Source organism: Anabas testudineus, chromosome 10, assembly GCF_900324465.2.
Source record: "Anabas testudineus chromosome 10, fAnaTes1.2, whole genome shotgun sequence".
NCBI lineage: Eukaryota > Metazoa > Chordata > Actinopteri > Anabantiformes > Anabantidae > Anabas > Anabas testudineus.
The window spans coordinates 13,694,986-13,721,657 of NC_046619.1; the positions used below are offsets into that span (position 1 = coordinate 13,694,986).

Here is a 26,672-nt window from a genome sequence, read left to right on the forward strand (position 1 = left end):
TGAGAGCAAATCATTTCTAAAATGTGCAAAAGCAAAGGATGGTTCACTTATCAGTAATGTTTTGAATGCGATGTTTATCTGAAGTGTGTTTTATACGTCACATTAAATGTCACACCACTAACGCTGGGGTGCTGGTTAGAGGAGTGCCTTTACAGCAGTGTAAATAGACGAAGATGGTTTAAAGAGGGAGACACCTTCACAGCAATAAGATGGCGTTGTAAAACAAGCTACTGACACGTAGACAGGCAACTGCACAATAATTTACATTTTATAATAAGTCATTCACAAACAGCAGCCAGGAACTTTACCTCTGTGCTGACAGATAAATAAACAACATAATACTCCTCACTAAACTCTTCTCATTTAACCCTCCCCCATCATGTGATTGGTCAGTTCTATTGACTAGTGAATTTTATTTGAGATCATGCAATAAAAAAATCCAGTGCAATTGGACAGATAGAGTCTGAGGGAAGGGCTTTAAGAGAAACTAGAAATAGAATATCACCCCTATATTTATTATTGATATTTAATTTACATTTGACCACCTACACAACAGTCCAAATTCCAGAGATGTCCAGTTAAGTGTTGAGTAGAACATAATTTCAGTGATGATTGAGAGTGAAGCTCATTTCTACAAATACCAGCAGTTCAGTGTTTAGCTCTTAAATGTCCTTTGTGCTAAAAAGTACCTAATAAAGTGACCACTGAATATGATATAGATAGATAGATAGATATGTTTATATTATATAATATATAATTCTTTATTAACTTTCATCTGCTCTGACCCTAGGAGGGGGAAGTTAAAAGTTTAAGAGAAAGAGGACGCAGGGTAAGTTTGCAATCATAGTATTTCTACTCTTTTTTTAATGCTATCTGTACACTGTACAATGAAATGGGGTAAAGGAATCTGAGAGTGAAACTGTACTTTTGACTAGTGGATTTTAAGAGTGTCTAAGTGTTTAAGATTTGCAATGACCAAGCAAGAGCCTCAGTGCAAAGAGAAAAGGTTGAGCAGGAGCACAGGAAATCTGAGACCAGAGTTACAGTTTTGAACATGAGCAGAGACATAATGAGTCTGAGGGAAGAGCTTTAAGAGAAACTAGAAATAGAATATCACCCTATATTTAATTTACATTTGACCAACTACACAACAGTCCAAATTCCCAGGGATGCCCAGTTAAGTGTTGAGTAGAACATCATTTCAGTGATAATTGAGAGTGAAGCTCATTTCAACAAATACTAGCAGTTCAGTGTTTACCTCTTAAATATCCTTTGTGCTAAAAAGTACCTAATAAAGTGACCACTGAATATGATATTGATAGATAGATAGATAGATAGATAGATAGATAGATAGATAGATAGATAGATAGATAGATAGATAGATAGATAGATAGATAGATAGATAGATATGTGTATATTATATAAAATATAATTCTTTAATAACTTTCATCTGCTCTGACCCTAGGAGGGGGAAGTCCGCTTTGAATCTGAGGTAAGGGCTTTTAAGAGAACTTTAAGAAAACAAAATCGTTAAACTTAAATTTCAGAACTATGCTCTTGATTAGAAATAGAACATCACCCCTATATTTATTATTGATATTTATTTACATTTGACCAACTACACAACAGTCCAAATTCCCAGGGATGCCCAGTTAAGTGTTGAGTAGAACATCATTTCAGTGATGATTGAGAGTGAAGCTCATTTCAACAAATACTAGCAGTTCAGTGTTTACCTCTTAAATGTCCTTTGTGCTAAAAAGTACCTAATAAAGTGACCACTGAATATGATATAGAGAGATAGATAGATAGATAGATATGTTTATATTATATAATATATAATTCTTTATTAACTTTCATCTGCTCTGACCCTGGAGGGGGACGGTCGCCGTTTGAGTGAAGGACACAGCGAAAGATACAGCGGAAGAGGACGCAGGGTAAGTTTGCAGTCATAGTATTTGTTCTCTTTTTTAATGCTATCTGTACACTGTACAATGAAATGGGGTAAAGGAATCTGAGAGTGAAACTGCAGAATACAGTGTTTAAAGAAATGAAGGAACACATCAGACCTCTATAGGGAACAAAATACACATTATGTGGCAGATTTGTCCATTTTGCTGAAATTTCATTGCAACTCCAAATGTTATTCAGTAGTTTGTACGGCCCCTTGGTGCTTGTGTGCATTCCTGATAATGTCGGGGCTTGCTCCTAATGAGACGATGGACGGTATCCTGGGGCATCTCTTCCCAGATCTAGTCCAGACTAGAGCTAGTCACTGAGCTGTCAACAGTCTCAGGTGCAATGTGGCGGCAGGACATGACATAAATGTGAAACCCAATGAATAAATAAATAACTAAACAATGAGTAAATAAATGAATTATTAATAAAGTAAATATACATCCCTGCTGCCCACCAATTTCAACTGACTGAGAATAAGAATCAGTGCCGTTTAAGTTTAGCTATTAAAATGATTAAATGCAAATAAACCATATTTAGTAAAGTTTAATCAGTTCTCCATTGCCAGAATCTTCTCTTTGCCTGCCACAGATACTAACGGAAAGGTACCAACACAAAGGTCACTGAAATTAAAAGGAAAGTAACAAAAGTAATAATAAATAACTATTTGACCATAGGGACAGAAGATAAGTGTCTCCTGTAATTAGCATCACAGGTGTCATTAATCTTATAATCAGTCAGTCAGCCTATTTAAGGGTGAAAAGCGGTCACTGTGCTGTTTGGTGTCATGGTGTGACTTTGTTCCAGCTTTTACTACACAGTCGGCTGTTCAGTCACTGGTGCTTACAGAGAACTGGATCACTCCACAGAACATGACTTCTCATCAGTGCACCCCTCAACAGTCTCTCATCATTTGAGTATCATGCCTTCGTGATTACTGCAGAGGTTACAGTCCACATTATTGTGATCTGTTAACCTGCTGTGATGAGCTTGACGTGCTGCTTTCCCACTTAAGACAGCTCTCCTCTCATCATCTGCTATCAGATCACTTTTTATTCAGCTCACAGTCTTTCTCTTCAAAACTTCATATTCTTCCACTCCTATCGTAACTTTCTGCCAGAACCTGGTCTTTCTGTCCTGAACAGTTTTCTACCCTGGTCTCTGCTGCCCTACCTTCACTACAAGTCCTCTCTACTTTTGACACAAACACAGCCACTCACACATTCTGCACTACACGTTCAATTTGTCTGGATAGTCTCTGCCTGTACATCAGCTCCTAATTTCTGGTTCACTCAGTGAATTTACAGGGACTCAAATAACCAAGTTACAGAGAGGAACTAGGTTCTTTTTATACAAGTGACTGAAGGTGACTGAAAGCGATGTGAGAGAGACACAAACAGTCGAAGCGTTCCTTACAGCACAAACTGTATGAATTAAAGAAATGGTGAAAAGTGACTTATGTTTCTCCAGCTTTTCATCACCTAGCCTACACGTTGCTGCAGGGAACTGAATCTGTGACCATGATCATGGTGTACTCGACGTGCATAAACTATGTTTTGAGAGCAAATCATTTCTAAAATGTGCAAAAGCAAAGGATGCTTCACTTATCAGTAATGTTTTGAATGCGATGTTTATCTGAAGTGTGTTTTATACGTCACATTAAATGTCACACCACTAACGCTGGGGTGCTGGTTAGAGGAGTGCCTTTACAGCAGTGGAAATAGACAAAGATGGTTTAAAGAGGGGGACACCTTCACAGCAATAAGGTGGGCTTGTAAGTGTTGGACAGATGGAGTCTGAGGGAAGGGCTTTAAGAGAAACTAGAAATAGAATATCAGCCCTAGATTTATTATTGATATTTAATTTACATTTGATCAACTACACAACTGTCCAAATTCCCAGGGATGCCCAGTTAAGTGTTGAGTAGAACATCATTTCAGTGATGATTGAGAGTGAAGCTCATTTCAACAAATACTAGCAGTTCAGTGTTTACCTCTTAAATATCCTTTGTGCTAAAAAGTACCTAATAAAGTGACCACTGAATATGATATTGATAGATAGATAGATAGATATGTTTATATTATATAATATATAATTCTTTATTAACTTTCATCTGCTCTGACCCTGGAGGGGGACGGTCGCCGTTTGAGTGAAGGACACAGCGAAAGATACAGCGGAAGAGGACGCAGGGTAAGTTTGCAGTCATAGTATTTGTTCTCTTTTTTAATGCTATCTGTACACTGTACAATGAAATGGGGTAAAGGAATCTGAGAGTGAAACTGCAGAATACAGTGTTTAAAGAAATGAAGGAACACATCAGACCTCTATAGGGAACAAAATACACATTATGTGGCAGATTTGTCCATTTTGCTGAAATTTCATTGCAACTCCAAATGTTATTCAGTAGTTTGTACGGCCCCTTGGTGCTTGTGTGCATTCCTGATAATGTCTGGGCTTGCTCCTAATGAGACGATGGACGGTATCCTGGGGCATCTCTTCCCAGATCTAGTCCAGACTAGAGCTAGTCACTGAGCTGTCAACAGTCTCAGGTGCAATGTGGCGGCAGGACATGACATAAATGTGAAACCCAATGAATAAATAAATAACTAAACAATGAGTAAATAAATGAATTATTAATAAAGTAAATATACATCCCTGCTGCCCACCAATTTCAACTGACTGAGAATAAGAATCAGTGCCGTTTAAGTTTAGCTAATTAAATGATGAAATGAAAATAAACCATATTTAGTAAAGTCTAATCAGTTCTCCATTGCCAGAATCTTCTCTTTGCCTGCCACAGATACTAACGGAAAGGTACCAACACAAAGGTCACTGAAATTAAAAGGAAAGTAACAAAAGTAATAATAAATAACTATTTGACCATAGGGACAGAAGATAAGTGTCTCCTGTAATTAGCATCACAGGTGTCATTAAACTTACAATCTGTCAGTCAGCCTATTTAAAGGGTGAAAAGTGGTCACTGTGCTGTTTGGTGTCATGGTTTGTACCACACGGAACATGGAACACAGAAAGCTACTAGAAGAGAGGTTTAAGAAAAACAAATAGACAAACATGTTAAAGGTTGTAAGACCATCTCCAAGTAGAGTGATGTTCCTGTTACTACAGTTGTACAGTTGCATATATTAAGTTATATAAGTTCATAACAAATTGAAGAGATAGATAATATGAATCATTACCAAAGAGTCCAGAACAACTTCCAAAGAGATTAGAGATGAAAAACATGGTCAAGGGACATCAGTGTGAGATTGCACCATGCATCTCTGTCTCTAAGCCAAAGTGGACTTAATAGAGCACTCCACTGTTGAAAGCAAATCATAAAAATACAAGAAAATACATGTAGACAAACCACAAAGCTTCTGGAAGAATGTGCTTTGAGGGGAAAATGTGGAACTTTTTGTCAAGTCAAATCAGCAAGCAAGACGTGCTGCCCAGTGTCAGAAAGCTTAGTCGCAGGTCATGGTCCCCCAACAGGATAATGACCCAAAACAAACTAACAACACCCAAAATGGCTGAGAATAAAACGCTGGACAATTCTGAAGTACGCTTATGTTTTCCAGTAGTATAAGATGGAAGGAGGTGTGACAGCTTGCTTCCAACAATCACATGCATTTTCTGTAGAATATGCACATTCTTGTTGTTATTATTATTATTATTATTATTATTATTATTATTATTATTATTATTATTATATTATTATTATTATTATTATTATCTTCAGCATTCACACTGTGTTGTTTTACTTATTTTTATTATTATTATTTACAAAATTTTGACTGTCAATGACTAAAAAAGACATGGGACAAGTGTCTCCTGTAATTAGCATCACAGGTGTCATTAAACTAGTTTTCAGTCCTCAGCCTATTTAAAGGGTGAAAAGCGGTCACTGTGCTGTTTGGTGTCATGGTGTGACTTTGTTCCAGCTTTTACTACACAGTCGGCTGTTCAGTCACTGGTGCTTACAGAGAACTGGATCACTCCACAGAACATGACTTCTCATCAGTGCACCCCTCAACAGTCTCTCATCATTTGAGTATCATGCCTTCGTGATTACTGCAGGGGTTACAGTCCACATTATTGTGATCTGTTAACCTGCTGTGATGAGCTTGACGTGCTGCTTTCCCACTTAAGACAGCTCTCCTCTCATCATCTGCTATCAGATCACTTTTTTATTCAGCTCACAGTCTTTCTCTTCAAAACTTCATATTCTTCCACTCCTATCGTAACTTTCTGCCAGAACCTGGTCTTTCTGTCCTGAACAGTTTTCTACCCTGGTCTCTGCTGCCCTACCTTCACTACAAGTCCTCTCTACTTTTGACACAGACACAGCCACTCACACATTCTGCACTACACGTTCAATTTGTCTGGATAGTCTCTGCCTGTACATCAGCTCCTAATTTCTGGCTCACTCAGTGAATTTACAGGGACTCAAATAACCAGGTTACAGAGAGGAACCATGTTTTTCACATAACTGGGGAACGTGAGACATGTACACAGAAAAGACGGTTCCCAACAGTCTTTTCTTTTCTCTCTTTTTATTCTTTTTATACAAGTGTCGGAAGGTGACTGACAGCGATGTGAGAGAGACACACGCAGTAAAAGAGCTCCTTACAGCACAAACTGTATGAATTAAAGAAATGCTGAAAAGTGACTTGTATAGAACAGAGACATCCTGCTAACTTCAATGCAGCACATTGCTTGCCTTGTTTGTCACTCTGACTGAGGACTGACTCTAACCTGAAATACTAGCCCCTTTGAAACTACCTCTTCAAGGCAGCTTTACAGCATCAATAAACGTGTGGACCCTCGTTTAAGCCGCCTCAAGAAGTAGTGGCTGAGGCGAATCCAGTTTGCCCCGTCTGTGTAAAAGGGCTGAGGCCGCGTTGGGGAGAAACAGTTTTTATGACTTAATTAGAACTCAAGCAGAGTTGTTATACATTGTGTTTAGTGTTCAGATCCCAGTCTTACTCCAACTCGAACTTTATCCAGTAACTCCTTCCTGCTACACATTGTAGTGGTCCGAGTATCGTTCTTCTCCAGCTTTTCATCACCTCGCCTACACGTTGCTGCAGGAAACTGAATCTGTGACCATGATCATGTTGTACTCGACGTGCATAAACTATGTTTTGAGAGCAAATCATTTCTAAAATGTGCAAAAGCACAGGATGGTTCACTCATCAGTAATGTTTTGAATGCGATGTTTATCTGAAGTGTGTTTTATACGTCACATTAAATGTCACACCACTAACGCTGGGGTGCTGGTTAGCGGAGTGCCTTTACAGCAGTGTAAATAGACCAAGATGGTTTAAAGAGGGGGACACCTTCACAGCAATAAGGTGGCGTTGTAAGTGTTGGACAGATGGAGTCTGAGGGAAGGGCTTTAAGAGAAACTAGAAATAGAATATCAGCCCTAGATTTATTATTGATATTTAATTTACATGTGATCAACTACTTAAGTGTCCAAATTCCCAGGGATGCCCAGTTAAGTGTTGAGTAGAACATCATTTCAGTGATGATTGAGAGTGAAGCTCATTTCAACAAATACTAGCAGTTCAGTGTTTACCTCTTAAATATCCTTTGTGCTAAAAAGTACCTAATAAAGTGACCACTGAATATGATATTGATAGATGGATAGATAGATAGATAGATAGATAGATAGATAGATAGATATGTGTATATTATATAAAATATAATTCTTTAATAACTTTCATCTGCTCTGACCCTAGGAGGGGGAAGTCCGCTTTGAATCTGAGGTAAGGGCTTTTAAGAGAACTTTAAGAAAACAAAATCGTTAAACTTAAATTTCAGAACTATGCTCTTGATTAGAAATAGAACATCACCCCTATATTTATTATTGATATTTATTTACATTTGACCAACTACACAACAGTCCAAATTCCCAGGGATGCCCAGTTAAGTGTTGAGTAGAACATCATTTCAGTGATGATTGAGAGTGAACCTCATTTCAACAAATACTAGCAGTTCAGTGTTTACCTCTTAAATGTCCTTTGTGCTAAAAAGTACCTAATAAAGTGACCACTGAATATGATATAGAGAGATAGATAGATAGATAGATATGTTTATATTATATAATATATAATTCTTTATTAACTTTCATCTGCTCTGACCCTGGAGGGGGACGGTCGCCGTTTGAGTGAAGGACACAGCGAAAGATACAGCGGAAGAGGACGCAGGGTAAGTTTGCAGTCATAGTATTTGTTCTCTTTTTTAATGCTATCTGTACACTGTACAATGAAATGGGGTAAAGGAATCTGAGAGTGAAACTGCAGAATACAGTGTTTAAAGAAATGAAGGAACACATCAGACCTCTATAGGGAACAAAATACACATTATGTGGCAGATTTGTCCATTTTGCTGAAATTTCATTGCAACTCCAAATGTTATTCAGTAGTTTGTACGGCCCCTTGGTGCTTGTGTGCATTCCTGATAATGTCTGGGCTTGCTCCTAATGAGACGATGGACGGTATCCTGGGGCATCTCTTCCCAGATCTAGTCCAGACTAGAGCTAGTCACTGAGCTGTCAACAGTCTCAGGTGCAATGTGGCGGCAGGACATGACATAAATGTGAAACCCAATGAATAAATAAATAACTAAACAATGAGTAAATAAATGAATTATTAATAAAGTAAATATACATCCCTGCTGCCCACCAATTTCAACTGACTGAGAATAAGAATCAGTGCCGTTTAAGTTTAGCTAATTAAAATGATTAAATGCAAATAAACCATATTTAGTAAAGTTTAATCAGTTCTCCATTGCCAGAATCTTCTCTTTGCCTGCCACAGATACTAACGGAAAGGTACCAACACAAAGGTCACTGAAATTAAAGGAAAGTAACAAAAGTAATAATAAATAACTATTTGACCATAGGGACAGAAGATAAGTGTCTCCTGTAATTAGCATCACAGGTGTCATTAATCTTATAATCAGTCAGTCAGCCTATTTAAAGGGTGAAAAGCGGTCACTGTGCTGTTTGGTGTCATGGTGTGACTTTGTTCCAGCTTTTACTACACAGTCGGCTGTTCAGTCACTGGTGCTTACAGAGAACTGGATCACTCCACAGAACATGACTTCTCATCAGTGCACCCCTCAACAGTCTCTCATCATTTGAGTATCATGCCTTCGTGATTACTGCAGAGGTTACAGTCCACATTATTGTGATCTGTTAACCTGCTGTGATGAGCTTGACGTGCTGCTTTCCCACTTAAGACAGCTCTCCTCTCATCATCTGCTATCAGATCACTTTTTTATTCAGCTCACAGTCTTTCTCTTCAAAACTTCATATTCTTCCACTCCTATCGTAACTTTCTGCCAGAACCTGGTCTTTCTGTCCTGAACAGTTTTCTACCCTGGTCTCTGCTGCCCTACCTTCACTACAAGTCCTCTCTACTTTTGACACAAACACAGCCACTCACACATTCTGCACTACACGTTCAATTTGTCTGGATAGTCTCTGCCTGTACATCAGCTCCTAATTTCTGGTTCACTCAGTGAATTTACAGGGACTCAAATAACCAAGTTACAGAGAGGAACTAGGTTCTTTTTATACAAGTGACTGAAGGTGACTGAAAGCGATGTGAGAGAGACACAAACAGTCGAAGCGTTCCTTACAGCACAAACTGTATGAATTAAAGAAATGGTGAAAAGTGACTTATGTTTCTCCAGCTTTTCATCACCTAGCCTACACGTTGCTGCAGGGAACTGAATCTGTGACCATGATCATGGTGTACTCGACGTGCATAAACTATGTTTTGAGAGCAAATCATTTCTAAAATGTGCAAAAGCAAAGGATGCTTCACTTATCAGTAATGTTTTGAATGCGATGTTTATCTGAAGTGTGTTTTATACGTCACATTAAATGTCACACCACTAACGCTGGGGTGCTGGTTAGAGGAGTGCCTTTACAGCAGTGGAAATAGACAAAGATGGTTTAAAGAGGGGGACACCTTCACAGCAATAAGGTGGGCTTGTAAGTGTTGGACAGATGGAGTCTGAGGGAAGGGCTTTAAGAGAAACTAGAAATAGAATATCAGCCCTAGATTTATTATTGATATTTAATTTACATTTGATCAACTACACAACTGTCCAAATTCCCAGGGATGCCCAGTTAAGTGTTGAGTAGAACATCATTTCAGTGATGATTGAGAGTGAAGCTCATTTCAACAAATACTAGCAGTTCAGTGTTTACCTCTTAAATATCCTTTGTGCTAAAAAGTACCTAATAAAGTGACCACTGAATATGATATTGATAGATAGATAGATAGATATGTTTATATTATATAATATATAATTCTTTATTAACTTTCATCTGCTCTGACCCTGGAGGGGGACGGTCGCCGTTTGAGTGAAGGACACAGCGAAAGATACAGCGGAAGAGGACGCAGGGTAAGTTTGCAGTCATAGTATTTGTTCTCTTTTTTAATGCTATCTGTACACTGTACAATGAAATGGGGTAAAGGAATCTGAGAGTGAAACTGCAGAATACAGTGTTTAAAGAAATGAAGGAACACATCAGACCTCTATAGGGAACAAAATACACATTATGTGGCAGATTTGTCCATTTTGCTGAAATTTCATTGCAACTCCAAATGTTATTCAGTAGTTTGTACGGCCCCTTGGTGCTTGTGTGCATTCCTGATAATGTCTGGGCTTGCTCCTAATGAGACGATGGACGGTATCCTGGGGCATCTCTTCCCAGATCTAGTCCAGACTAGAGCTAGTCACTGAGCTGTCAACAGTCTCAGGTGCAATGTGGCGGCAGGACATGACATAAATGTGAAACCCAATGAATAAATAAATAACTAAACAATGAGTAAATAAATGAATTATTAATAAAGTAAATATACATCCCTGCTGCCCACCAATTTCAACTGACTGAGAATAAGAATCAGTGCCGTTTAAGTTTAGCTAATTAAATGATGAAATGAAAATAAACCATATTTAGTAAAGTCTAATCAGTTCTCCATTGCCAGAATCTTCTCTTTGCCTGCCACAGATACTAACGGAAAGGTACCAACACAAAGGTCACTGAAATTAAAAGGAAAGTAACAAAAGTAATAATAAATAACTATTTGACCATAGGGACAGAAGATAAGTGTCTCCTGTAATTAGCATCACAGGTGTCATTAAACTTACAATCTGTCAGTCAGCCTATTTAAAGGGTGAAAAGTGGTCACTGTGCTGTTTGGTGTCATGGTTTGTACCACACGGAACATGGAACACAGAAAGCTACTAGAAGAGAGGTTTAAGAAAACAAATAGACAAACATGTTAAAGGTTGTAAGACCATCTCCAAGTAGAGTGATGTTCCTGTTACTACAGTTGTACAGTTGCATATATTAAGTTATATAAGTTCATAACAAATTGAAGAGATAGATAATATGAATCATTACCAAAGAGTCCAGAACAACTTCCAAAGAGATTAGAGATGAAAAACATGGTCAAGGGACATCAGTGTGAGATTGCACCATGCATCTCTGTCTCTAAGCCAAAGTGGACTTAATAGAGCACTCCACTGTTGAAAGCAAATCATAAAAATACAAGAAAATACATGTAGACAAACCACAAAGCTTCTGGAAGAATGTGCTTTGAGGGGAAAATGTGGAACTTTTTGTCAAGTCAAATCAGCAAGCAAGACGTGCTGCCCAGTGTCAGAAAGCTTAGTCGCAGGTCATGGTCCCCCAACAGGATAATGACCCAAAACAAACTAACAACACCCAAAAATGGCTGAGAATAAAACGCTGGACAATTCTGAAGTACGCTTATGTTTTCCAGTAGTATAAGATGGAAGGAGGTGTGACAGCTTGCTTCCAACAATCACATGCATTTTCTGTAGAATATGCACATTCTTGTTATTATTATTATTATTATTATTATTATTATTATTATTATTATTATTATTATTATCTTCAGCATTCACACTGTGTTGTTTTACTTATTTTTATTATTATTATTTACAAAATTTTGACTGTCAATGACTAAAAAAGACATGGGACAAGTGTCTCCTGTAATTAGCATCACAGGTGTCATTAAACTAGTTTTCAGTCCTCAGCCTATTTAAAGGGTGAAAAGCGGTCACTGTGCTGTTTGGTGTCATGGTGTGACTTTGTTCCAGCTTTTACTACACAGTCGGCTGTTCAGTCACTGGTGCTTACAGAGAACTGGATCACTCCACAGAACATGACTTCTCATCAGTGCACCCCTCAACAGTCTCTCATCATTTGAGTATCATGCCTTCGTGATTACTGCAGGGGTTACAGTCCACATTATTGTGATCTGTTAACCTGCTGTGATGAGCTTGACGTGCTGCTTTCCCACTTAAGACAGCTCTCCTCTCATCATCTGCTATCAGATCACTTTTTTATTCAGCTCACAGTCTTTCTCTTCAAAACTTCATATTCTTCCACTCCTATCGTAACTTTCTGCCAGAACCTGGTCTTTCTGTCCTGAACAGTTTTCTACCCTGGTCTCTGCTGCCCTACCTTCACTACAAGTCCTCTCTACTTTTGACACAGACACAGCCACTCACACATTCTGCACTACACGTTCAATTTGTCTGGATAGTCTCTGCCTGTACATCAGCTCCTAATTTCTGGCTCACTCAGTGAATTTACAGGGACTCAAATAACCAGGTTACAGAGAGGAACCATGTTTTTCACATAACTGGGGAACGTGAGACATGTACACAGAAAAGACGGTTCCCAACAGTCTTTTCTTTTCTCTCTTTTTATTCTTTTTATACAAGTGTCGGAAGGTGACTGACAGCGATGTGAGAGAGACACACGCAGTAAAAGAGCTCCTTACAGCACAAACTGTATGAATTAAAGAAATGCTGAAAAGTGACTTGTATAGAACAGAGACATCCTGCTAACTTCAATGCAGCACATTGCTTGCCTTGTTTGTCACTCTGACTGAGGACTGACTCTAACCTGAAATACTAGCCCCTTTGAAACTACCTCTTCAAGGCAGCTTTACAGCATCAATAAACGTGTGGACCCTCGTTTAAGCCGCCTCAAGAAGTAGTGGCTGAGGCGAATCCAGTTTGCCCCGTCTGTGTAAAAGGGCTGAGGCCGCGTTGGGGGAGAAACAGTTTTTATGACTTAATTAGAACTCAAGCAGAGTTGTTATACATTGTGTTTAGTGTTCAGATCCCAGTCTTACTCCAACTCGAACTTTATCCAGTAACTCCTTCCTGCTACACATTGTAGTGGTCCGAGTATCGTTCTTCTCCAGCTTTTCATCACCTCGCCTACACGTTGCTGCAGGAAACTGAATCTGTGACCATGATCATGTTGTACTCGACGTGCATAAACTATGTTTTGAGAGCAAATCATTTCTAAAATGTGCAAAAGCACAGGATGGTTCACTCATCAGTAATGTTTTGAATGCGATGTTTATCTGAAGTGTGTTTTATACGTCACATTAAATGTCACACCACTAACGCTGGGGTGCTGGTTAGCGGAGTGCCTTTACAGCAGTGTAAATAGACCAAGATGGTTTAAAGAGGGGGACACCTTCACAGCAATAAGGTGGCGTTGTAAGTGTTGGACAGATGGAGTCTGAGGGAAGGGCTTTAAGAGAAACTAGAAATAGAATATCAGCCCTAGATTTATTATTGATATTTAATTTACATTTGATCAACTACACAACTGTCCAAATTCCCAGGGATGCCCAGTTAAGTGTTGAGTAGAACATCATTTCAGTGATGATTGAGAGTGAAGCTCATTTCAACAAATACTAGCAGTTCAGTGTTTACCTCTTAAATATCCTTTGTGCTAAAAAGTACCTAATAAAGTGACCACTGAATATGATATTGATAGATGGATAGATAGATAGATAGATAGATAGATAGATAGATAGATAGATAGATAGATATGTGTATATTATATAAAATATAATTCTTTAATAACTTTCATCTGCTCTGACCCTAGGAGGGGGAAGTCCGCTTTGAATCTGAGGTAAGGGCTTTTAAGAGAACTTTAAGAAAACAAAATCGTTAAACTTAAATTTCAGAACTATGCTCTTGATTAGAAATAGAACATCACCCCTATATTTATTATTGATATTTATTTACATTTGACCAACTACACAACAGTCCAAATTCCCAGGGATGCCCAGTTAAGTGTTGAGTAGAACATCATTTCAGTGATGATTGAGAGTGAACCTCATTTCAACAAATACTAGCAGTTCAGTGTTTACCTCTTAAATGTCCTTTGTGCTAAAAAGTACCTAATAAAGTGACCACTGAATATGATATAGAGAGATAGATAGATAGATAGATATGTTTATATTATATAATATATAATTCTTTATTAACTTTCATCTGCTCTGACCCTGGAGGGGGACGGTCGCCGTTTGAGTGAAGGACACAGCGAAAGATACAGCGGAAGAGGACGCAAGGTAAGTTTGCAGTCATAGTATTTGTTCTCTTTTTTAATGCTATCTGTACACTGTACAATGAAATGGGGTAAAGGAATCTGAGAGTGAAACTGCAGAATACAGTGTTTAAAGAAATGAAGGAACACATCAGACCTCTATAGGGAACAAAATACACATTATGTGGCAGATTTGTCCATTTTGCTGAAATTTCATTGCAACTCCAAATGTTATTCAGTAGTTTGTACGGCCCCTTGGTGCTTGTGTGCATTCCTGATAATGTCTGGGCTTGCTCCTAATGAGACGATGGACGGTATCCTGGGGCATCTCTTCCCAGATCTAGTCCAGACTAGAGCTAGTCACTGAGCTGTCAACAGTCTCAGGTGCAATGTGGCGGCAGGACATGACATAAATGTGAAACCCAATGAATAAATAAATAACTAAACAATGAGTAAATAAATGAATTATTAATAAAGTAAATATACATCCCTGCTGCCCACCAATTTCAACTGACTGAGAATAAGAATCAGTGCCGTTTAAGTTTAGCTAATTAAATGATGAAATGAAAATAAACCATATTTAGTAAAGTTTAATCAGTTCTCCATTGCCAGAATCTTCTCTTTGCCTGCCACAGATTCTAACAGAAAGGTACCAACACAAAGGTCACTGAAATTAAAAGGAAAGTAACAAAAGTAATAATAAATAACTATTTGACCATAGGGACAGAAGATAAGTGTCTCCTGTAATTAGCATCACAGGTGTCATTAATCTTATAATCAGTCAGTCAGCCTATTTAAAGGGTGAAAAGTGGTCACTGTGCTGTTTGGTGTCATGGTTTGTACCACACGGAACATGGAACACAGAAAGCTACTAGAAGAGAGGTTTAAGAAAAACAAATAGACAAACATGTTAAAGGTTGTAAGACCATCTCCAAGTAGAGTGATGTTCCTGTTACTACAGTTGTACAGTTGCATATATTAAGTTATATAAGTTCATAACAAATTGAAGAGATAGATAATATGAATCATTACCAAAGAGTCCAGAACAACTTCCAAAGAGATTAGAGATGAAAAACATGGTCAAGGGACATCAGTGTGAGATTGCACCATGCATCTCTGTCTCTAAGCCAAAGTGGACTTAATAGAGCACTCCACTGTTGAAAGCAAATCATAAAAATACAAGAAAATACATGTTGACAAACCACAAAGCTTCTGGAAGAATGTGCTTTGAGGGGAAAATGTGGAACTTTTTGTCAAGTCAAATCAGCAAGCAAGACGTGCTGCCCAGTGTCAGAAAGCTTAGTCGCAGGTCATGGTCCCCCAACAGGATAATGACCCAAAACAAACTAACAACACCCAAAAATGGCTGAGAATAAAACGCTGGACAATTCTGAAGTACACTTATGTTTTCCAGTAGTATAAGATGGAAGGAGGTGTGACAGCTTGCTTCCAACAATCACATGCATTTTCTGTAGAATATGCACATTCTTGTTATTATTATTATTATTATTATTATTATTATTATTATTATCTTCAGCATTCACACTGTGTTGTTTTACTTATTTTTATTATTATTATTTACAAAATTTTGACTGTCAATGACTAAAAAAGACATGGGACAAGTGTCTCCTGTAATTAGCATCACAGGTGTCATTAAACTAGTTTTCAGTCCTCAGCCTATTTAAAGGGTGAAAAGCGGTCACTGTGCTGTTTGGTGTCATGGTGTAACTTTGTTCCAGCTTTTACTACACAGTCGGCTGTTCAGTCACTGGTGCTTACAGAGAACTGGATCACTCCACAGAACATGACTTCTCATCAGTGCACCCCTCAACAGTCTCTCATCATTTGAGTATCATGCCTTCGTGATTACTGCAGGGGTTACAGTCCACATTATTGTGATCTGTTAACCTGCTGTGATGAGCTTGACATGCCGCTTTCCCACTTAAGACAGCTCTCCTCTCATCATCTGCTATCAGATCACTTTTTTATTCAGCTCACAGTCTTTCTCTTCAAAACTTCATATTCTTCCACTCGTATCGTAACTTTCTGCCAGAACCTGGTCTTTCTGTCCTGAACAGTTTTCTACCCTGGTCTCTGGTGCCCTACCCTCACCACAGGTCCTCTCTACTTTTGACACAGACACAGCCACTCACACATTCTGCACTACACGTTCAATTTGTCTGGATAGTCTCTGCCTGTACATCAGCTCCTAATTTCTGGTTCACTCAGTGAATTTACAGGGACTAAAATAACCAAGTTACAGAGAGGAACTAGGTTCTTTTTATACAAGTGACTGAAGGTGAATGACAGCGGTGTGAGAGAGACACAAACAGTCAAAGCGTTCCTTACAGCACAAACTGTATGAATTAAAGAAATGGTGAAAAGTGACTTATCTTTCTCCAGCTTTTCATCACCTAGCCTACACGTTGCTGCAGGGAACTGAATCTGTGACGATGATCATGTTGTACTCGACGCGCATAAACTATGTTTTGAGAGCAAATCATTTCTAAAATGTGCAAAAGCACAGGATGGTTCACTCATCAGTAATGTTTTGAATGCGATGTTTATCTGAAGTGTGTTTTATACGTCACATTAAATGTCACACCACTAACGCTGGGGTGCTGGTTAGCGGAGTGCCTTTACAGTAGTGTAAATAGACCAAGATGGTTTAAAGAGGGGGACACATTCACTGCAATAAGGTGGCGTTGTAAAACAAGCTACTGACACATAGACAGGCAACTGCACAGTAATTTACATTTTGTAATAAGTCATTCACAAACAGCAGCCAGGAACTTTACCTCTGTGCTGACAGATAAATAAACAACATAATACTCCTCACTAAACTCTTCTCATTTAACCCTCCCCCATCATGTGATTGGTCAGTTCTATTGACTAGTGAATTTTATTTGAGATCATGCAATAAAATAATCCAGTGCAATTGGACAGATAGAGTCTGAGGGAAGGGCTTTAAGAGAAACTAGAAATAGAATATCACCCCCATATTTATTATTGATATTTAATTTACATTTGACCAACTACACAACAGTCCAAATTCCCAGGGAGGCCCAGTTAAGTGTTGAGTAGAACATAATTTCAGTGATGATTGAGAGTGAACCTCATTTCTACAAATACCAGCAGTTCAGTGTTTAGCTCTTAAATGTCCTTTGTGCTAAAAAGTACCTAATAAAGTGACCACTGAATATGATATAGATAGATAGATATGTTTATATTATATAATATATAATTCTTTATTAACTTTCATCTGCTCTGACCCTAGGAGGGGGAAGGTAAAGGTTTGAGAGAAAGACGACGCTGGGTAAGTTTGCAATCATAGTATTTCTACTCTTTTTTTAATGCTATCTGTACACTGTACAATAAAATGGGGTAAAGGAATCTGAGAGTGAAACTGTACTTTTGACTAGTGGATTTTAAGAGTGTCTAAGTGTTTAAGATTTGCAATGACACAGCAAGAGCCTCAGTGCAAAGAGAAAAGGTTGAGGTGGAGCACAGGAAATCTGAGACCAGAGTTACAGTTTTGAACATGAGCAGAGACATTCTGAGTCTGAGGGAAGAGCTTTAAGAGAAACTAGAAATGGAATATCACCCCTATATTTAATTTACATTTGACCAACTACACAACAGTCCAAATTCCCAGAGATGTCCAGTTAAGTGTTGAGTAGAACATCATTTCAGTGATGATTGAGAGTGAAGCTCATTTCAACAAATACTAGCAGTTCAGGGTATAGATAGATAGATAGATAGACAGATAGATAGATAGATAGATAGATAGATAGATATGTGTATATTATAATATATAGTTCTTTAATAACTTTTCTCTGCTCTGACCCTAGAAGGAACGAGTTTGCATTGTTGCACCATCTGAGCCTACAGCTCGCAGCAGTCCTCTTGACGTAAGGGCTTTAAGAGAACTTTACGAAAACAAAATCGTTAAACTCAAATTTCAGAACTATGCTTTTGATTAGAAATAAAATATTACCCCTATATTTATTATTGATATTATGTGGCAGATTTGTCCATCTTGCTGAAATTTCATTGCTACTCCAAATGTTATTTAGTAGTTTGTACGGCCCCTTGGTGCTGGTGTGCATTCCTGATAATGTCGGGGCTTGTTCCTAATGAGACGATGGACGGTGTCCTGGGGCATCTCTTCCCAGATCTAGTCCAGGCCATCACTGAGCTGTCAACAGTCTCAGGTGCAATGTGGCGGCAGGACATGACATAAATGTGAAACCCAATTAATAAATAAATAACTAAATCATGAATAAAAACATAAATCATTAATAAAGTAAATATACATCCCTGCTGCCCACTAATTTCAACTGACTGAGGCGCTCACTGTATGAGGAACGTTGATTCCAATCACCACCTGTGAGCGCGGTAACGTGCTGAAGGGCCTGCAGTAAGCCGAAAATTCAGAGGAAGAAGCAGAAGAAGAAACAGTGCCGTTTAAGTTTAGCTAATTAAATAATGAAATGAACATAAACCATATTTAGTAAAGTTTAATCAGTTCTCCGATGCCAGAATCTTCTCTTTGCCTGCCACAGATTTAATGGAAAGGTACCAAAACAAAGGTCACTGAAGTCACCACAAGTCCTCTCTACTTTTGACACAGACACAGCCACTCACACATTCTGCACTCCACTTTCAATTTGTCTGGATAGTCTCTGCCTGTACATCAGCTCCTAATTTCTGGCTCACTCAGTGCATTTACAGAGACTCAAATAACCAGGTTACAGAAAGGAACCATGTTTTTCACATAACTGGGGAACGTGAGACATGTACACAGAAAAGACGGTTCCCAACAGTCTTTTCTTTTCTCTCTTTTTATTCTTTTTATACAAGTGTCGGAAGGTGACTGACAGCGATGTGAGAGAGACACACGCAGTAAAAGAGCTCCTTACAGCACAAACTGTATGAATTAAAGAAATGCTGAAAAGTGACTTGTATAGAACAGAGACATCCTGCTAACTTCAATGCAGCACATTGCTTGCCTTGTTTGTCACTCTGACTGAGGACTGACTCTAACCTGAAATACTAGCCCCTTTGAAACTACCTCTTCAAGGCAGCTTTACAGCATCAATAAACGTGTGGACCCTCGTTTAAGCCGCCTCAAGAAGTAGTGGCTGAGGCGAATCCAGTTTTCCCCGTCTGTGTAAAAGGGCTGAGGCCGCGTTGGGGGAGAAACAGTTTTTATGACTTAATTAGAACTCAAGCAGAGTTGTTATACATTGTGTTTAGTGTTCAGATCCCAGTCTTACTCTAACTCGAACTTTATCCAGTAACTCCTTCCTGCTACACATTGTAGTGGTCCGAGTATCGTTCTTCTCCAGCTTTTAATCACCTAGCCTACACGTTGCTGCAGGAAACTGAATCTGTGACCATGATCATGTTGTACTCGACGTGCATAAACTATGTTTTGAGAGCAAATCATTTCTAAAATGTGCAAAAGCACAGGATGGTTCACTTATCAGTAATGTTTTGAATGCGATGTTTATCTGAAGTGTGTTTTATACGTCACATTAAATGTCACACCACTAACGCTGGGGTGCTGGTTAGCGGAGTGCCTTTACAGCAGTGTAAATAGACCAAGATGGTTTAAAGAGGGGGACACATTCACTGCAATAAGGTGGCGTCGTAAGTGTTGGACAGATGGAGTCTGAGGGAAGGGCTTTAAGAGAAACTAGAAATAGAATATCAGCCCTAGATTTATTATTGATATTTAATTTACATTTGACCAACTACACAACAGTCCAAATTCCCAGGGAGGCCCAGTTAAGTGTTGAGTAGAACATAATTTCAGTGATGATTGAGAGTGAACCTCATTTCTACAAATACCAGCAGTTCAGTGTTTAGCTCTTAAATGTCCTTTGTGCTAAAAAGTACCTAATAAAGTGACCACTGAATATGATATAGATAGATAGATATGTTTATATTATATAATATATAATTCTTTATTAACTTTCATCTGCTCTGACCCTAGGAGGGGGAAGGTAAAGGTTTGAGAGAAAGACGACGCTGGGTAAGTTTGCAATCATAGTATTTCTACTCTTTTTTTAATGCTATCTGTACACTGTACAATAAAATGGGGTAAAGGAATCTGAGAGTGAAACTGTACTTTTGACTAGTGGATTTTAAGAGTGTCTAAGTGTTTAAGATTTGCAATGACACAGCAAGAGCCTCAGTGCAAAGAGAAAAGGTTGAGGTGGAGCACAGGAAATCTGAGACCAGAGTTACAGTTTTGAACATGAGCAGAGACATTCTGAGTCTGAGGGAAGAGCTTTAAGAGAAACTAGAAATGGAATATCACCCCTATATTTAATTTACATTTGACCAACTACACAACAGTCCAAATTCCCAGAGATGTCCAGTTAAGTGTTGAGTAGAACATCATTTCAGTGATGATTGAGAGTGAAGCTCATTTCAACAAATACTAGCAGTTCAGGGTATAGATAGATAGATAGATAGACAGATAGATAGATAGATAGATAGATAGATATGTGTATATTATAATATATAGTTCTTTAATAACTTTTCTCTGCTCTGACCCTAGAAGGAACGAGTTTGCATTGTTGCACCATCTGAGCCTACAGCTCGCAGCAGTCCTCTTGACGTAAGGGCTTTAAGAGAACTTTACGAAAACAAAATCGTTAAACTCAAATTTCAGAACTATGCTTTTGATTAGAAATAAAATATTACCCCTATATTTATTATTGATATTATGTGGCAGATTTGTCCATCTTGCTGAAATTTCATTGCTACTCCAAATGTTATTTAGTAGTTTGTACGGCCCCTTGGTGCTTGTGAGCATTCCTGATAATGTCGGGGCTTGTTCCTAATGAGACGATGGACGGTGTCCTGGGGCATCTCTTCCCAGATCTAGTCCAGGCCATCACTGAGCTGTCAACAGTCTCAGGTGCAATGTGGCGGCAGGACATGACATAAATGTGAAACCCAATTAATAAATAAATAACTAAATCATGAATAAAAACATAAATCATTAATAAAGTAAATATACATCCCTGCTGCCCACCAATTTCAACTGACTGAGGCGCTCACTGTATGAGGAACGTTGATTCCAATCACCACCTGTGAGCGCGGTAACGTGCTGAAGGGCCTGCAGTAAGCCGAAAATTCAGAGGAAGAAGCAGAAGAAGAAACAGTGCCGTTTAAGTTTAGCTAATTAAATAATGAAATGAACATAAACCATATTTAGTAAAGTTTAATCAGTTCTCCGATGCCAGAATCTTCTCTTTGCCTGCCACAGATTTAATGGAAAGGTACCAAAACAAAGGTCACTGAAGTCACCACAAGTCCTCTCTACTTTTGACACAGACACAGCCACTCACACATTCTGCACTCCACTTTCAATTTGTCTGGATAGTCTCTGCCTGTACATCAGCTCCTAATTTCTGGCTCACTCAGTGCATTTACAGAGACTCAAATAACCAGGTTACAGAAAGGAACCATGTTTTTCACATAACTGGGGAACGTGAGACATGTACACAGAAAAGACGGTTCCCAACAGTCTTTTCTTTTCTCTCTTTTTATTCTTTTTATACAAGTGTCGGAAGGTGACTGACAGCGATGTGAGAGAGACACACGCAGTAAAAGAGCTCCTTACAGCACAAACTGTATGAATTAAAGAAATGCTGAAAAGTGACTTGTATAGAACAGAGACATCCTGCTAACTTCAATGCAGCACATTGCTTGCCTTGTTTGTCACTCTGACTGAGGACTGACTCTAACCTGAAATACTAGCCCCTTTGAAACTACCTCTTCAAGGCAGCTTTACAGCATCAATAAACGTGTGGACCCTCGTTTAAGCCGCCTCAAGAAGTAGTGGCTGAGGCGAATCCAGTTTTCCCCGTCTGTGTAAAAGGGCTGAGGCCGCGTTGGGGGAGAAACAGTTTTTATGACTTAATTAGAACTCAAGCAGAGTTGTTATACATTGTGTTTAGTGTTCAGATCCCAGTCTTACTCTAACTCGAACTTTATCCAGTAACTCCTTCCTGCTACACATTGTAGTGGTCCGAGTATCGTTCTTCTCCAGCTTTTAATCACCTAGCCTACACGTTGCTGCAGGAAACTGAATCTGTGACCATGATCATGTTGTACTCGACGTGCATAAACTATGTTTTGAGAGCAAATCATTTCTAAAATGTGCAAAAGCACAGGATGGTTCACTTATCAGTAATGTTTTGAATGCGATGTTTATCTGAAGTGTGTTTTATACGTCACATTAAATGTCACACCCACTAACGCTGGGGTGCTGGTTAGCGGAGTGCCTTTACAGCAGTGTAAATAGACCAAGATGGTTTAAAGAGGGGGACACATTCACTGCAATAAGGTGGCGTCGTAAGTGTTGGACAGATGGAGTCTGAGGGAAGGGCTTTAAGAGAAACTAGAAATAGAATATCAGCCCTAGATTTATTATTGATATTTAATTTACATTTGACCAACTACACAACAGTCCAAATTCCCAGGGAGGCCCAGTTAAGTGTTGAGTAGAACATAATTTCAGTGATGATTGAGAGTGAACCTCATTTCTACAAATACCAGCAGTTCAGTGTTTAGCTCTTAAATGTCCTTTGTGCTAAAAAGTACCTAATAAAGTGACCACTGAATATGATATAGATAGATAGATATGTTTATATTATATAATATATAATTCTTTATTAACTTTCATCTGCTCTGACCCTAGGAGGGGGAAGGTAAAGGTTTGAGAGAAAGACGACGCTGGGTAAGTTTGCAATCATAGTATTTCTACTCTTTTTTTAATGCTATCTGTACACTGTACAATAAAATGGGGTAAAGGAATCTGAGAGTGAAACTGTACTTTTGACTAGTGGATTTTAAGAGTGTCTAAGTGTTTAAGATTTGCAATGACACAGCAAGAGCCTCAGTGCAAAGAGAAAAGGTTGAGGTGGAGCACAGGAAATCTGAGACCAGAGTTACAGTTTTGAACATGAGCAGAGACATTCTGAGTCTGAGGGAAGAGCTTTAAGAGAAACTAGAAATGGAATATCACCCCTATATTTAATTTACATTTGACCAACTACACAACAGTCCAAATTCCCAGAGATGTCCAGTTAAGTGTTGAGTAGAACATCATTTCAGTGATGATTGAGAGTGAAGCTCATTTCAACAAATACTAGCAGTTCAGGGTATAGATAGATAGATAGATAGACAGATAGATAGATAGATAGATAGATAGATATGTGTATATTATAATATATAGTTCTTTAATAACTTTTCTCTGCTCTGACCCTAGAAGGAACGAGTTTGCATTGTTGCACCATCTGAGCCTACAGCTCGCAGCAGTCCTCTTGACGTAAGGGCTTTAAGAGAACTTTACGAAAACAAAATCGTTAAACTCAAATTTCAGAACTATGCTTTTGATTAGAAATAAAATATTACCCCTATATTTATTATTGATATTATGTGGCAGATTTGTCCATCTTGCTGAAATTTCATTGCTACTCCAAATGTTATTTAGTAGTTTGTACGGCCCCTTGGTGCTGGTGTGCATTCCTGATAATGTCGGGGCTTGTTCCTAATGAGACGATGGACGGTGTCCTGGGGCATCTCTTCCCAGATCTAGTCCAGGCCATCACTGAGCTGTCAACAGTCTCAGGTGCAATGTGGCGGCAGGACATGACATAAATGTGAAACCCAATTAATAAATAAATAACTAAATCATGAATAAAAACATAAATCATTAATAAAGTAAATATACATCCCTGCTGCCCACCAATTTCAACTGACTGAGGCGCTCACTGTATGAGGAACGTTGATTCCAATCACCACCTGTGAGCGCGGTAACGTGCTGAAGGGCCTGCAGTAAGCCGAAAATTCAGAGGAAGAAGCAGAAGAAGAAACAGTGCCGTTTAAGTTTAGCTAATTAAATAATGAAATGAACATAAACCATATTTAGTAAAGTTTAATCAGTTCTCCGATGCCAGAATCTTCTCTTTGCCTGCCACAGATTTAATGGAAAGGTACCAAAACAAAGGTCACTGAAGTCACCACAAGTCCTCTCTACTTTTGACACAGACACAGCCACTCACACATTCTGCACTCCACTTTCAATTTGTCTGGATAGTCTCTGCCTGTACATCAGCTCCTAATTTCTGGCTCACTCAGTGCATTTACAGAGACTCAAATAACCAGGTTACAGAAAGGAACCATGTTTTTCACATAACTGGGGAACGTGAGACATGTACACAGAAAAGACGGTTCCCAACAGTCTTTTCTTTTCTCTCTTTTTATTCTTTTTATACAAGTGTCGGAAGGTGACTGACAGCGATGTGAGAGAGACACACAGTAAAAGAGCTCCTTACAGCACAAACTGTATGAATTAAAGAAATGCTGAAAAGTGACTTGTATAGAACAGAGACATCCTGCTAACTTCAATGCAGCACATTGCTTGCCTTGTTTGTCACTCTGACTGAGGACTGACTCTAACCTGAAATACTAGCCCCTTTGAAACTACCTCTTCAAGGCAGCTTTACAGCATCAATAAACGTGTGGACCCTCGTTTAAGCCGCCTCAAGAAGTAGTGGCTGAGGCGAATCCAGTTTTCCCCGTCTGTGTAAAAGGGCTGAGGCCGCGTTGGGGGAGAAACAGTTTTTATGACTTAATTAGAACTCAAGCAGAGTTGTTATACATTGTGTTTAGTGTTCAGATCCCAGTCTTACTCCAACTCGAACTTTATCCAGTAACTCCTTCCTGCTACACATTGTAGTGGTCCGAGTATCGTTCTTCTCCAGCTTTTAATCACCTAGCCTACACGTTGCTGCAGGAAACTGAATCTGTGACCATGATCATGTTGTACTCGACGTGCATAAACTATGTTTTGAGAGCAAATCATTTCTAAAATGTGCAAAAGCACAGGATGGTTCACTTATCAGTAATGTTTTGAATGCGATGTTTATCTGAAGTGTGTTTTATACGTCACATTAAATGTCACACCACTAACGCTGGGGTGCTGGTTAGCGGAGTGCCTTTACAGCAGTGTAAATAGACCAAGATGGTTTAAAGAGGGGGACACATTCACTGCAATAAGGTGGCGTCGTAAGTGTTGGACAGATGGAGTCTGAGGGAAGGGCTTTAAGAGAAACTAGAAATAGAATATCAGCCCTAGATTTATTATTGATATTTAATTTACATTTGATCAACTACACAACTGTCCAAATTCCCAGGGAGGCCCAGTTAAGTGTTGAGTAGAACATCATTTCAGTGATGATTGAGAGTGAAGCTCATTTCAACAAATACTAGCAGTTCAGTGTTTACCTCTTAAATGTCCTTTGTGCTAAAAAGTACCTAATAAAGTGACCACTGAATATGATATTGATAGATAGATAGATAGATAGATAGATAGATAGATAGATAGATATGTGTATATTATATAAAATATAATTCTTTAATAACTTTCATCTGCTCTGACCCTAGGAGGGGAAGTCCGCTTTGAATCTGAGGTAAGGGCTTTTAAGAGAACTTTAAGAAAACAAAATCGTTAAACTTAAATTTCAGAACTATGCTCTTGATTAGAAATGTAATATCACCCCTATATTTATTTTTGATATTTAATTTACATTTGATCAACTACACAACAGTCCAAATTCCCAGGGTTGCCCAGTTAAGTGTTGAGTAGAACATCATTTCAGTGATGATTGAGAGTGAGCCTCATTTCAACAAATACTAGCAGTTCAGTGTATAGATAGATAGACAGATAGACAGATAGATAGATAGACAGATAGATAGATATGTGTATAGTATATAAAATATAATTCTTTAATAACTTTCATCTGCTCTGACCCTAGGAGGGGGACGGTCGCCGTTTGAGTGAAGGACACAGCGAAAGATACAGCGGAAGAGGACGCAAGGTAAGTTTGCAGTCATAGTATTTGTTCTCTTTTTTAATGCTATCTGTACACTGTACAATGAAATGGGGTAAAAGAATCTGAGAATGAAACTGCAGAATACAGTGTTTACAAAAATTAAGGAACACATCAGACCTCTATAGGGAACAAAATGATGCTGGACATCTATACTGATATGGACTGGATATTATCTAAGGAATGAAAGGATGCCACACTGTTTGCTGGAAATTAAAATGATCGACTTCACATGGCTGAATTCGAAGACACCCTGAAAATCAAAGTGAAAATATTATGTGCTAGATTTGTCCATTTTGCTGAAATTTCATTGCAACTCCAAATGTTATTTAGTAGTTTGTACGGCCCCTTGGTGCTTGTGTGCATTCCTGATAATATAATGGTGTGGC

At 38.6% G+C, this 26,672-nt stretch overlaps 1 protein-coding gene across 1 annotated transcript; it reads left to right on the forward strand.

The window, feature by feature from the left end:
• Positions 1–1,740: 1,740 nt before the first annotated feature.
• Positions 1,741–14,732, forward strand: LOC113160940 (protein argonaute 3-like). The gene is made up of 8 exons (XM_026358405.1): positions 1,741–1,749; positions 1,875–1,934; positions 4,084–4,143; positions 8,107–8,166; positions 10,318–10,377; positions 13,922–13,948; positions 14,331–14,390; positions 14,670–14,732. Exons 1-8 carry the CDS (start codon positions 1,741–1,743, stop codon positions 14,730–14,732), a joined length of 399 nt encoding a protein of 132 aa, XP_026214190.1.
• Positions 14,733–26,672: the final 11,940 nt, after the last annotated feature.

What these genes read in the sequence shown, in the direction of transcription:
- LOC113160940 (XM_026358405.1), top strand. An exon ending in ACAGCGGAAGAGGACGCAGG is followed by an intron (nt 10,378 to 13,921) that starts GTAAGTTTGCAG and finishes CTCTGACCCTAG; the next exon opens with GAGGGGGAAGTCCGCTTTGA. An exon ending in ACAGCGGAAGAGGACGCAAG is followed by an intron (nt 14,391 to 14,669) that starts GTAAGTTTGCAG and finishes GCTCCTAATGAG; the next exon opens with ACGATGGACGGTATCCTGGG.